Source organism: Leptodactylus fuscus, chromosome 7, assembly GCF_031893055.1.
Source record: "Leptodactylus fuscus isolate aLepFus1 chromosome 7, aLepFus1.hap2, whole genome shotgun sequence".
Taxonomy (NCBI): Eukaryota; Metazoa; Chordata; class Amphibia; order Anura; family Leptodactylidae; genus Leptodactylus; species Leptodactylus fuscus.
In genome coordinates, this window is record NC_134271.1 from 21,672,261 (window position 1) to 21,686,376 (window position 14,116).

General features: G+C 43.5%; 1 protein-coding gene across 2 annotated transcripts in view; it reads left to right on the plus strand.

The window, feature by feature from the left end:
* Window positions 1–13,599, plus strand: part of LOC142213095 (mucin-2-like) — a 71,409-nt gene extending 57,810 nt beyond the window's left edge. For both annotated transcript variants that reach the window (XM_075281259.1, XM_075281258.1), the window contains 14 exons: window positions 3,081–3,285; window positions 3,386–3,561; window positions 3,819–3,888; window positions 5,126–5,238; window positions 5,498–5,529; window positions 5,876–6,053; window positions 6,621–6,725; window positions 7,032–7,072; window positions 8,236–8,355; window positions 9,265–9,360; window positions 10,798–10,926; window positions 11,373–11,412; window positions 12,166–12,289; window positions 13,250–13,599. In XM_075281259.1, the coding sequence (XP_075137360.1) occupies window positions 3,081–3,285; window positions 3,386–3,561; window positions 3,819–3,888; window positions 5,126–5,238; window positions 5,498–5,529; window positions 5,876–6,053; window positions 6,621–6,725; window positions 7,032–7,072; window positions 8,236–8,355; window positions 9,265–9,360; window positions 10,798–10,926; window positions 11,373–11,412; window positions 12,166–12,289; window positions 13,250–13,481 (1,661 nt within the window). In that variant the 3' untranslated portion in view covers window positions 13,482–13,599. The remainder of the gene's footprint in view (window positions 1–3,080; window positions 3,286–3,385; window positions 3,562–3,818; window positions 3,889–5,125; window positions 5,239–5,497; window positions 5,530–5,875; window positions 6,054–6,620; window positions 6,726–7,031; window positions 7,073–8,235; window positions 8,356–9,264; window positions 9,361–10,797; window positions 10,927–11,372; window positions 11,413–12,165; window positions 12,290–13,249) is intronic.
* Window positions 13,600–14,116: the final 517 nt, after the last annotated feature.

Here is a 14,116-nt window from a genome sequence, read left to right on the forward strand (position 1 = left end):
AAAAGGGGTTGTCCCAGAATGCATACGTATCCCATGGGGGGACTAGATTTTAGTGAAATAGACTTCTGTTGGGGAAAAATTGTATCCATGAAGCATGGCCTGTGGTGATGATTCGTGGGTCCCCACCAGGATCTCCATACCTTCTCAAAAACCAAACATGGCTGTTGTAACCAACCGCTGACTATTGGGCTGGATTGGTGGCTACTAGAGATGAGCGAACAGTGTTCTATCGAACACATGTTCGATCGGATATCAGGGTGTTCGCCATGTTCGAATCGAATCGAACACCACGTGGTAAAGTGCGCCAAAATTCGATTCCCCTCCCACCTTCCCTGGCGCCTTTTTTGCACCAATAACAGCGCAGGGGAGGTGGGACAGGAACTACGACACCGGGGGCATTGAAAAAAATTGGAAAAAGTCATTGGCTGCCGAAATCAGGTGACCTCCTTTTTAGACGAATAGTGGATTTCAAATCCGGGTCATATGAGAATGTGAACTTTGTGACTATGAGACAGGGATAGCTGTACAGGCAGGGATAGCTAGGGATAACCTTTATTTAGGGGGGAATGTTATTAAAAATAACTTTTTGGGGCTCTATCGGGTGTGTAATTGTGATTTTTGTGAGATAAACTTTTTCCCATAGGGATGCATTGGCCAGCGCTGATTGGCCGAATTCCGTACTCTGGCCAATCAGTGCTGGCCAATGCATTCTATTAGCTTGATGAAGCAGAGTGTGCACAAGGGTTCAAGCGCACCCTCGGCTCTGATGTAGCAGAGCCGAGGGTGCACTTGAACCCTTGTGCACCCTCAGCTCTGCTACATCAGAGCCGAGGGTGCGCTTGAACCCTTGTGCACACTCTGCTTCATCAAGCTAATAGAATGCATTGGCCAGCGCTGATTGGCCAATGTATTCTATTAGCCTGATGAAGTAGAGCTGAATGTGTGTGCTAAGCACACACATTCAGCTCTACTTCATCGGGCTAATAGAATGCATTGGCCAGCGCTGATTGGCCAGAGTACGGAACTCGACCAATGAGCGCTGGCTCTGCTGGAGGAGGCGGAGTCTAAGATCGCTCCACACCAGTCTCCATTCAGGTCCGACCTTAGACTCCGCCTCCTCCGGCAGAGCCAGCGCTGATTGGCCGAAGGCTGGCCAATGCATTCCTATGCGAATGCAGACTTAGCAGTGCTGAGTCAGTTTTGCTCAACTACACATCTGATGCACACTCGGCACTGCTACATCAGATGTAGCAATCTGATGTAGCAGAGCCGAGGGTGCACTAGAACCCCTGTGCAAACTCAGTTCACGCTAATAGAATGCATTGGCCAGCGCTGATTGGCCAATGCATTCTATTAGCCCGATGAAGTAGAGCTGAATGTGTGTGCTAAGCACACACATTCAGCACTGCTTCATCACGCCAATACAATGCATTAGCCAGTGCTGATTGGCCAGAGTACGGAATTCGGCCAATCAGCGCTGGCTCTGCTGGAGGAGGCGGAGTCTAAGGTCGGACCTGAATGGAGACTGGTGTGGAGCGATCTTAGACTCCGCCTCCTCCAGCAGAGCCAGCGCTGATTGGTCGAGTTCCGTACTCTGGCCAATCAGCGCTGGCCAATGCATTCTATTAGCCCGATGAAGTAGAGCTGAATGTGTGTGCTTAGTACACACATTCAGCTCTACTTCATCAGGCTAATAGAATACATTGGCCAATCAGCGCTGGCCAATGCATTCTATTAGCTTGATGAAGCAGAGTGTGCACAAGGGTTCAAGCGCACCCTCGGCTCTGATGTAGCAGAGCTGAGGGTGCACAAGGGTTCAAGTGCACCCTCGGCTCTCCTACATCAGAGCCGAGGGTGCGCTTGAACCCTTGTGCAGCCTCAGCTCTGCTACATCAGAGCCGAGGGTGCGCTTGAACCCTTGTGCACACTCTGCTTCATCAAGCTAATAGAATGCATTGGCCAGCGCTGATTGGCCAGAGTACGGAATTCGGCCAATCAGCGCTGGCTCTGCTGGAGGAGGCGGAGTCTAAGATCGCTCCACACCAGTCTCCATTCAGGTCCGACCTTAGACTCCGCCTCCTCCAGCAGAGCCAGCGCTGATTGGCCGAATTCCGTACTCTGGCCAATCAGCACTGGCTAATGCATTGTATTGGCGTGATGAAGCAGTGCTGAATGTGTGTGCTTAGCACACACATTCAGCTCTACTTCATCGGGCTAATAGAATGCATTGGCCAATCAGCGCTGGCCAATGCATTCTATTAGCGTGAACTGAGTTTGCACAGGGGTTCTAGTGCACCCTCGGCTCTGCTACATCAGATTGCTACATCTGATGTAGCAGTGCCGAGTGTGCATCAGATGTGTAGTTGAGCAAAACTGACTCAGCACTGCTAAGTCTGCATTCGCATAGGAATGCATTGGCCAGCCTTCGGCCAATCAGCGCTGGCTCTGCCGGAGGAGGCGGAGTCTAAGGTCGGACCTGAATGGAGACTGGTGTGGAGCTATCTTAGACTCCGCCTCCTCCAGCAGAGCCAGCGCTGATTGGTCGAGTTCCGTACTCTGGCCAATCAGCACTGGCCAATGCATTTCTATGGGGAAAAGTTAGCTTGCGAAAATCGCAAACTGACAGGGATTTCCATGAAATAAAGTGACTTTTATGCCCCCAGACATGCTTCCCCTGCTGTCCCAGTGTCATTCCAGGGTGTTGGTATCATTTCCTGGGGTGTCATAGTGGACTTGGTGACCCTCCAGACACGAATTTGGGTTTCCCCCTTAACGAGTTTATGTTCCCCATAGACTATAATGGGGTTCGAAACCCATTCGAACACTCGAACAGTGAGCGGCTGTTCGAATCGAATTTCGAACCTCGAACATTTTAGTGTTCGCTCATCTCTAGTGGCTACAGGTCAGTATTAAATCATCATCACTGGAGGTCGGAATAAAAAACTGATGGGGGATCAGGAAGGAGGAAGTTATTGGTAAACCTGGTATTTCAAGGGACTGGACAACCCCTTTAAAGCAATTGCAAATGATACTGTATAATTATAGAATACAATGTACTCATAGAAATCCATCCTCTATAGGTACTTGTACCAACAACCGAACTGAAGACTGCAGATTGCCTAATGGTACCATTATATCAAATTGTGAAATCATGGCGGATGCCTGGGTGGTGCCAGATCCAAGGAAACCTGAATGTATTCACTTAACAGCAACTGTCCCCCCCAAAGTCACAATTCCTTCAACCCCATGCACGCCTTCACCTTTGTGTGGCCTCCTTTTGGAAGCGTAAGAATTTAAGGAGTTTTTTTAAATTTCTCTATTCGTTAAGTGAATTTTTTTATTTTTTATTTTAACTGACCCTATTTCTTTTTATTCCCATTAAAAGACCTTTCAAGGCATGCCACAGTATTCTGTCACCATACGACTATTACAAGGCCTGTAATTTTGATAGCTGCCATGTTCCAAACTCCAACATTGAATGTACTAGCTTGATGCATTACGCTCTTCTCTGCGGAGAACAAGGTGTTTGCGTTGACTGGAGATCTCGAGCCCCAGAATGTCGTAAGTTTTTGCAATTCATTTTACAAATACAAACAGTCAAAGGCTACGTTCACAAGACTTCTTAAAATTTTGGACCCCTATAGTCAATGGAGTCTACAGGACTCTGTGTGTAACCACTATTTAGTGGTCTGCCTCTCCGTTGTTCTGGATCTGACCAAGACAATGGAGAACAAGAATAACGGAGTGATGGTGCTAGTGTGAACCTAGCCTAAGCTGCTTTTTGCAGATAAATAACTATTGATTCTTATGCATTTCAGCCATTTCCTGCCCATCACACAAAGTCTACAATGCCTGCGGTCCCACTTTATCAAAAACATGCGAAACACTGTAAGTAGTATAGAAGTGGATGGTGTCAATACTAAATTCGATTCAATACCATATCAATAGACTACAGTTTACTACATAACTACTGGGTGGGTACACAAAAGATATTGCAAACTCATGATACAAATTACCGTATATACTAGAGTATAAACCGAATTTTTCAGCACAGTTTTCGTGCTGAAAAAGCCCCCCTCAGCTTATACTTGAGTCAATTTTATGTATTTTTTTGGGAGGGGGGGGGTGTCTATGACCAGCCACAGTAATAATGTATAGAATCTCCCATAAAATAGTGAAAAAAAAAACTTTGAAAAATAAAGTAAATTAAAGTTCTAAATCCCTCCTTTCCCTAGAATACATATAAAAGTTGAAAATGACTGTGAGACACATACACATTAGGTATCCCTGTGTCTGACAGTGCCCGGTCTACTGAATATAGGGGATCTGCAGTGCTGCTGTTCCGTCGGTAAGGGGTTAATAGGAGCACTGCAGATCCCCTATATTCAGCCAGACTGAATTCAAAGTGGGGGAAAAAAACCTCAGTCCTCAAGCTCAGGGAAGGGGCAGACAGACAACCAAAACACCCCCTCCCCTTCCCCAGCACCTACTGCACCCAAAAACTCTGACCATTTTAATTTTTGAAATTTTCCAGTAGCTGCTGCATTTCCTCTCCCCCCCCCCCTCTGCTTATACTCGAGTCAATAAGTTTTCCCAGTTTTTTGTGGTAAAATTAGGGGTCTCGGCTTATATTCGGGTCGGCTTATACTCGAGTATATACTGTACATGATACATATTACAGGTTCTGTATAAATAAGCTCTTTTTCTCCAATTGGACAGGAACTTTTTCATTTCCCTGAGAAAATAAAATGTTACCGCCCACTTGGAGAACAGGAGCTAATTTACATTTAGCCTCCCATGAACCATAGATTCTGAACAGGGGGACGGGTAATAAAAAAAAAAAATCCAAATTGATCAGGGGTACACGGTAAACAAGTGAAGTCGAAAATCAGTTACAATGTTGTACTTGCTGACGGAACTTCTGCCAATGATAGATTTTGGTTACCTGCGGCTGCTGCTAGGAGGGGCTTGGGACCGGTGTATTTAGGAGATTAAATCGGAGAACACAAAAACTACATGATGTTAAATGGAGGACATTCATTTTGTATAGAGTAGAACCCACAAACATTACCTGTAGGATGAGACCCTACGTTGCAGAACCTAAACTGTGACTGTTCTCTTTCAGTCCGGAGGAAGAGGATTTGATTGTAAGTAATAAGCGCCTGGTTGAAGGATGCTTCTGTCCAAAGGGTACAATGCCCTTCAGTCAAGCCGTGGACATCTGTGTGGACACTTGCGGTAAGGATATATACTGTAGTATGTGATTTGCTTTATGATTGTAAGATACCTTTTGTAGCTATAATATGATATATGTAGGAGTGTATTATGATCTAGTGGTAATAGGGGGGATGTGAATGTTGTTAGCTGAACATTAGATGGTTAAACAGTCATTTGGTTCATGGTTAGATTGATATAATAAAGCTACAAATAAGGGAAATTATTGGCGCATTAGATATCCAGACTAAGGTATCATGTTGATTCTGTTCTATTCTTGTAGGATGTGTCGGACCTGACAACATACCACGACAAGTAAGTCATTCTCATATTCTTGGGGACCCGAAGAATGGAAAAATAATCTGCTTAAAAGGTGGTTACCCATTACAGTCTATGGGGCCCACCTAAAAAAAATACATAAAAATGCGTATTTAGGGACGGGTATTAACAGAGACTGTAGAGTCGTATACTGAGCCTCTTTAAGGATTCCTGCACCTAGGTGTGCCAGTATACAGTGCCTCTATGGGGGCTGCTGTATTACTACTCTGCACAAATATACAGCTTGTACCGTATAAAGCCGTGGCCTGTGTACCACGTTTTGGTAACTTTTTAAATTATGTGAAATTTTGGTTAACTATGAATTACTGTTCTGTCCTTACAGTTTGGGGAAGAGTTTGAGTTTAACTGCGAGGATTGTGTTTGCCGGAAAGGTGGTAGTGGGATTACCTGTAAACCACACAAATGTAAACCAGTAAAGGAGGTGAAGTGTGAGCTGGAAGGTTTCTATCCTAAGATTCAGATCAGTCCCTCTGATAGCTGTTGTAATGAGAGTGTGTGCGGTGAGTACCATTGTCACATTATGTATGTTCTATATATCAGATAAATTCAGATAAATATAGACATAAATGACACAGAACAGGGCAATGTGATAACATAGGACTAATAGTGACATAACATAGGACTAATAGTGACATAATATAGGACTAATGGTGACATAACATAAGACTAATGGTGACATAACATAGGACTAAGCGTGACATAACATAGGACTAATCGTAACACAACATAGGACTAATCATGACATAACAAGACTAATGGTGACATAACATAGGACTAATCGGGACATAACATAGGACTAATCGGGACATAACATAGGACTAATCGTGACATAACATAGGACTAAGCGTGACATAATATAGGACTAATCGTGACATAACATAGGACCAATCATGACACAGCATAGGACCAATCGTGATATAACATAGGACTAATTGTAACACAACATAGGACTAATCATAACACAACATAGGACTAATCATGACATAATATAGGACTAATCATGACATAACATAGTACTAAGCGTGACATAACATAGGACTAATCGTAACATACTTTCCTCCATGTAGAGTGTGACACTAAATTATGCTCAACGAAATCGCCCAACTGTGGTCTTGGATATGAAGTGGTCGGGGGTATTCCAGATGGACACTGCTGTCCTGTGTATACATGTGGTAAGTGACCTTATAGTTTAATGACCCCCCGGGAGGTTTCTTTATTCGTTCAACCTTTACAGTAGATTTCTCCTTCAAAGATATAGAATAATCTTAATTCTATTACTGATCCAAAAAATTTGCTCAAGACATACATACACAAGATCTTGAGCTCTTTTTTTTTTTTTTTTTTTTAGCCAAGACTGTGTTTAGATTGGTGATTTTCTTTATTAGTTATTTAGATATAGTGATTGCCTATTTTTTTCCTTGTACTAGTAATACTAGTAAATAAAATAAAAAAATCACGTTGGTTTTGCTTTCTTGCAGTTCGTAAGCATGTGTGTGTACATGGAAATGCTGAATATTTGGTAAGTCTTGTTTAAGATAAGATAATCCTTTAATAGTCCCACCATGGGGAAATTCAGTGTGTTACAGCTGCATGGATAATATAGTATTATATTCCAAGAAAGACACATACAAGAAAATAGAAAGATACTAGAAAGATACTAGGAGTCATAGCAATTATAAAGAAAGAAGACTTCAGGATCATTTAGTTCTCTGGTCGGAGTGATCTTCGCTTGGCCTGATGTTGATTATACAGCCTGACCGAGGTTGGGAGAAAGGACCTCTGATAGCTCCTTCTCACACTTGGGGTGAAGCAGTCGGTCACTGACAGTACTGCCCAGTGCTATCACAGTCTCATACATTGGGTGGGAGTTGTTCTCCAGGATGGAACTCACCACAGACTGTATCTTTCTGTCACCCATCACCTGTACTGGGACAAAGGGGCTCCCCAGGACAGAGCTGGCCCTTCTAACCAGCCTGTCATATCTATTCCTATCCCTGGCTGGTATGCTACTCCCCCAGCAGGCCATTCCGAAGAAGATGGCTGATGCTGCCATAGAGTTGAAAAAGGCCCTAAGAAGTGGCCCCTGGACTTCAAAGGCCCTCAGCGTCCTGAGCAGATAGAGCTCCGGTGGGCTCCCTGGGCTGTCTTCCAGAAGAGAAACTCCTTGCTTGCTGTGACATCTTGGATCCCTTCTGCGAAAGCCATGGATTAGCCTCAGAGGCATCAGGAGGTGACCCCGGGACATCACAGCAAGCGAGGAGTTTTCGATTCTGGAAGACAGACCGGAGCACTGGGGGCAGGTGAGTATGATTTATTTATTTTTTTTACAATATAAAATTTTTGCCCAGACAACCCCTTTAATAAACAAGACCATCTAACCAATGGGGAGATATTTAAAGGTGGCCATTTCTTCCTACTCCCTTCCCTGTGGTCAGAGCTCAGCATGGCAGAAGGTAGAAGGGATCTATAGCTGATATCTATCAGGCAATATGTGCACTGTATGTCATGGGGCTTTAAGTTCTAGAAAACCCAAGTCATTCTCAAGCAACAGAGTATCCATCTGGGTTATAAAACCTAGAATTGATATTTTAATGGTAAATATAATATACTGAGTTAATGCTTTAGCTATGTGAACCATGTTTCCTGCTTTCTATATAATATACCGCCATTGTGTTTCTTCAGCCTGGAGCACCAGTGTTCTCCGACAAATGCCAGAGCTGTGTGTGCGCGCAAAGTGAGGACAGCTCAACAGAACTACAGATAAAATGCACCCATGTACAATGTAATGTCGAGTGCCCAATGGTAAGTACCCTGGTATATGTACTGCCCAACTGTATGTACTATATACATATATATTTATATACACAGTAGTGTGCAAAACCTTTAGACAGTTGCAGAAAAGTTCTTAAAGGAACTGTTCCTGCCATCTTGGAGAACTAAGCACAGATCTTCTATGGATGTAGGCTTGCTCCAATCCTTCTATCTCTTCATGTTATCCCAGACAGACTGATAATGTTGAGATCAGGGCTCTGCGGGGGCCGTACCATCACTTCCAGGATAGGGCGGTCATACCAAATCTTGAGTAGAAAAAAAATTCACGATTCCAGCGTCTCCAGATTTTCTATAAAAATTAACTTTTATTCGTCCATTTAAAAAAGCTTCACAGCATGTCGTGGGTTGCAAATATACACGTACAGAATGCTTTTTGCTACGCGTTTCGGAACACTAGCCTGGTTCCTTCATCATGGCCATGATGAAGGAACCAGGCTAGTGTTCCGAAACGCGTAGCAAAAAGCATTCTGTACGTGTATATTTGCAACCCACGACATGCTGTGAAGCCTTTTTAAATGGACGAATAAAAGTTAATTTTTATAGAAAATCTGGAGACGCTGGAATCGTGAATTTTTTTTCTACTCAAGATTTGGTGGAATTGAGTCCGTCCACATCCGAGCAGCCCAGGAGTAGGATTCGTATAACAAGGGATGAGCTGGACTTTGTTTGTTTATAATGGTCATACCAAATACTGATGTGATTTAGATTTCTCTTTTGTTCATTCACATCACTCAGTAAATGCTATAAAATAGTAACACCTCTATAATGCCCCCACCTACCTAAAACTTTTGCACCGTATTCGCTCTATATGCTAATCTACTTCTATCATATATGTTACGCAAAGCAATGGCTTCTACCAATACTTTCTTCTTATCACAGGGTTTCAAGCTGAAAGAGAGCACACAAGACTGTTGCGGTGTATGCGTGCAGACTCATTGTGTACTAAACCAGGGAGGTTCTTACCAACTCATGCAGGTAGGTTCTTATATCACAATGTTCATAACGTTCATTAGCAATATGTCAAAGCTGTGTCCACTTCTTTATTGTATTAGCCCAATGTATCTAAAATAAGAATGAAGCAACTTTGCATTTTGTGTACAGCTCCTATGCAGGTCTAGATGTCCCGGGGTAAAAGACTACAAACAAATTCTGTATAGTCTGATCTTATAAGGGAAAGTTGCATAGGATAAGACTATATCTGCATGTGAGTCTCTGTTTGGAGCCGGTGGGACAGAATCGGCGAGAAATACAGGACGAAAAGAAAGTCCTGCAAGCACGATTTTGTCTTTGAAAAGATAATGGGCACCCAATGGACCCCATTATAGTCAATAGATAATGGGCACCCAATGGACCTCATTATAATCAATAGATAATGGGCACCCAATGGATCCCATTATAGTCAATAGATAATGGGCACCCAATGGACCCCATTATAGTCAATAGATAATGGGCACCCAATGGACCCCATTATAGTCAATAGATAATGGGCACCCAATGGACCCCATTATAGTCAATAGATAATGGGCACTCAATGGACCTCATTATAAATCAATAGATAATGGGCACCCAATGGACCCCACTATAGTCAATAGATAACGGGCACCTAATGGACCCCATTATAGTCAATACAATATGGGCACCCAATGGACCCCATTATAGTCAATAGATAACAGGCACCCAATGTACCCCATTATAGTCAATACAATATGGGCACCTAATGGACCCCATTATAGTCAATAGATAACGGGCACCCACTGGACCCCATTATAGTCAATAGATAACGGGCACCCAATGGACCCCATTATAGTCAATACAATATGGGCACCCAATAGACCCCATTATAGTCAATAGATAATGGGCACCCAATGGACCCCATTTTAGTCAATAGATAATGGGCACCCAATGGACCCCATTATAGTCAATAGATAATGGGCACCCAATGGACCCCATTTTAGTCAATAGATAATGGGCAACCAATGGACCCCATTTTAGTCAATAGATAATGAGCAACCAATGGACCCCATTATAGTAAATAGATAATGGGCACCCAATGGACCCAATTATAGTCAATAGATAATGGGCACCCAATGGACCCCATTATAGTCAATAGAGTATGGGCACCCAATGGACTCCATTATAGTCAATAGTCCCTGAGGATCCATTACTGCCCTTGAGAAGACAACAGTTGAGAATTTACCCATATATTACAGGTAGGGCAGGGTCAATATGAGATAACATATACTGAGGCTAGATATTGGTACCAAGTCACACTACAGAATACACCCATAATACCTCTGCCGCAGTCTTCATAGTGTATCATGTATATAGGTGATGAGTGTAACTCTTAGGACAACCCTTTGAGAATTTGCCATGAATTTCACAAACCTGAAACCTCTTTATTGTCTTCTACAGCCCGGACAGACTCTGAGCGCTGAGAATGACAACTGCACGCTGTACAGCTGTAACGTCATAAGGAACCAATTCATCACATCAGTCTCCCAAATCTCCTGCCCTCTTTTTATTGAGGAGATGTGTGAACCTGTAAGTAATATAGAAAACATCCTAAAAGACCTGAACTCTTTGCCAAAAGCTGACAATGTCTCTTACAATGTATACTGTACAATCATCGACATGGACTCAGGATTCAGTACATTTGGCAGAATCTGACATGTCTTCCTTCTACTGGCCAATATTAGTTTTCGGCACAGGACCTAGATTCAGGCCTGGTTTTGCTGCGTTACGTGTTACGTCCATGTGTCGCTGCTTTACATCTTCTTACATCACCCCATATACAAAGGCTGACAGATTATGTAACTTACCTCTATGTCTTATATGTGGTGTAAAGATTTCTCATCCACCTTCTTATACCACCCAGTAACCCCATGAAATCACTAAACCTTGTGTTACACCTTATACTTATCTCCAGTTTTCCACTTTTCCTTGGATATTCTTGAACCCACTGTAAATGTTTTTGTATATTTTTGCAGGGGACTGTCCAGTTATTCCCAAATGGCTGCTGTAAATTATGTAAGTATCAGAGAGATGCAGAGAATTTACAATCGGTTTTATAAATATAGTACAAGAGAGTTGTAAAGGGGATGTGGGACAAGTAAATCTACAGACCGGACACGGCCTAAGAAGCCATGTTGTTCTAATCTCACACAATCCTTTCGAGCATGGTGAGTTAGTAGTCAGAGGGCCACTGGGTGATGTTATTAGTTGTTGGGGGGGGTACTAGGGGGCGCTATTGCTTGTCTGGGGGCCACTTGGGGACATCATTACTTGTCTGGGTGCCAGTGGGGATCATTATTAAATACTGGAGGCCATTATTACTTGTCAGAGGACATTACTGCTTTCCTGGGGAACACTGAGGATATTATTATTTGTCTGATGATCGGTCACAAGGGACTTTATTACCTGCCTGGGGCTACTGAATAACATTACTACTTGCCTGGGGTCACTGAGGAGTAACACAGTCAGTGAGGAGCATTATTATGTGTCTGATGGAAAAACGGTAGTGTTGAGCGGATAGTAGATACGAATACCTCGCTCCCATAGGAATGCGTGTTAGCGGCCCGCAAATATTCACTGCGCTTAACCCCTTGGTGTTCGGCCGCTTACACGCATTCCTATGGGAGCGAGGTATCTGATGAATAGTTTCGAATACTATTCACTTAACAATAAAACCAGTGATTTTACAAAACTATAGTCATTCATTAATATAAAGAAATAAAACTGATTTTCACTTGTAAGTCTAACGAGGTAACATTTTCTGTGCAGGTATTGAAAAGACGTCTTCCTGTAAGCTCCAAGTAAGCAATGACTATGTCAGTTACAACAACTGCCGGTCTGAGGACAAGGTGCAGACATCTCGTTGTGATGGGACCTGTGGAACCTATTCCATGTAAGTTACACTGCAGTATATGATATATACAGGGGCGGATATACTAATCCTAAAAAGTAGAGAATATACATTTAGGCCGTTCACACAGACGGCATATTCATGTTCACATGGAGCAAGAGGGGGCGGATCTTGGCAATGAATCCACGTCAGAATCCTCCCCCTCACAATAGTGGCCTATGTAGACTGCTAGCATGTTGCCACTCATGGAAAAAAAAGTGAGCTGTCCTTTCTTCAGGCGAATTCTCCGGCTGATTCCGCCCCGGCGTCCGCTTCGCGGCAGCATCCTCCAAGCTAGGCCCATTCATTTGGGCCTACTCCAGAGTGGGAAGCCGTGACTGTCGGAAGCCGCGACAGTTGTGGCAAATGCATTTTGGCCCTATTGTGACGCGTCTTCCTGCGTCACAATCAGTACCAAAATCCACCATTCCAACCCACGAGTGAACTAGCCCTTTAAGTCAATTTTGATGGCGTCTGCTTTGGAGTAATTTGTGCCAAATTTATCAAATATTTGCTAAATTTGGAGCATCTCAAGTCTAACATTCCCACGCATCTTGCCCGACGGGACCTGTTACTTTGCACTTGATAAAGGGCTTGTTTACAGCCTGAAACGCGTCGTGCCGTTCTGTTCTAAAACTTACCTCAATAAAGGGTTTTTCCACTGTAACCCTTGGCCTATGTCTTGCCTTCACAACCAGAGAGCGTGGATCTCCTTCTACGAACCCTTGGTCCTTGTTCCTGTCCAAAGTCTAACATTTCTGTCCGGAGATGTTACTGCACTTTTTACATTAGTTTTTTGCCTTTTCACATCTCAGAAAGACGAAAACATGAGGCACTGGGTGCTTTCGCCATTCCTGGAGGTGACTTTATCTTGCACACTTTTATATATCACCCTACAGTCATAAAAACCGCTTTATATCATAATGATGAATCTGATACCCGGATCTCTCCTCCATATTGTAGGTATTCTGCAGAAGCCAGAGCCATGTCACACAAATGTACCTGCTGCCAGGAAGTGCAGACCAGTCAGAAGAGCATCAAGCTGAAATGTTCGGACGGCACCGAAGTGGATCACGAGTACATAGATGTAGAGAGATGTGACTGCATCAGTACAGACTGCGGACATGGGAAAACAGATGGAGACCAGACCCCTATCCGGGCTAAGCGCTCCCTGAGACGGAGACGTTTAACCTAGACAGAGGAGATTTCACTTTGCTATGAAGAATAATGTTAAAAACTAAAGATATTGTATCATTATTATGTAGCATTTATTTTTGTTTAGCCAGCTAGATTTTGTTTTTCTGCCCTGAAATAAAAGCACTTACTTTACAATATCGTCTTGTCTTTTGTCCCAGATGAATCCTAAGGCTAGGTTCACACTTGAGTTCGGATCTGCCGGCAGAGAGCCCGTCTGCTAAAACAGCGGTTACCTGCGGACAGGGAGCGAACACAAAGGTTGCATCAGATTTGGCTTTGCTGCCATTGCCTTCTTAGCATCTGAACAAGGCAAAAATAAACCCCTCGACTATGGGTGACACCAGGCTCCATGAACACTAGGTCAGATATACCGGTCTGTATATCAGCCAGACTTACTGGCCTGAATCCGGTCAGGAGTCTGGGACTCTTTGGGTCATAGTGAGCCATGTGGCCGGTCATACATTAGATTACTGTTGGCCATACTAGCCCATTTCTGCTGGGTTGGCGACCATATAATGTTTATGGTTCATGTCCTATCACTTTGGTCTCAGAGTAGAACAGCCTGGCAGATGTGATATGATCCTGATCTATCCTTAGGATCGGTTATCAATAAGAGATCAGTGGGGGTCCGGC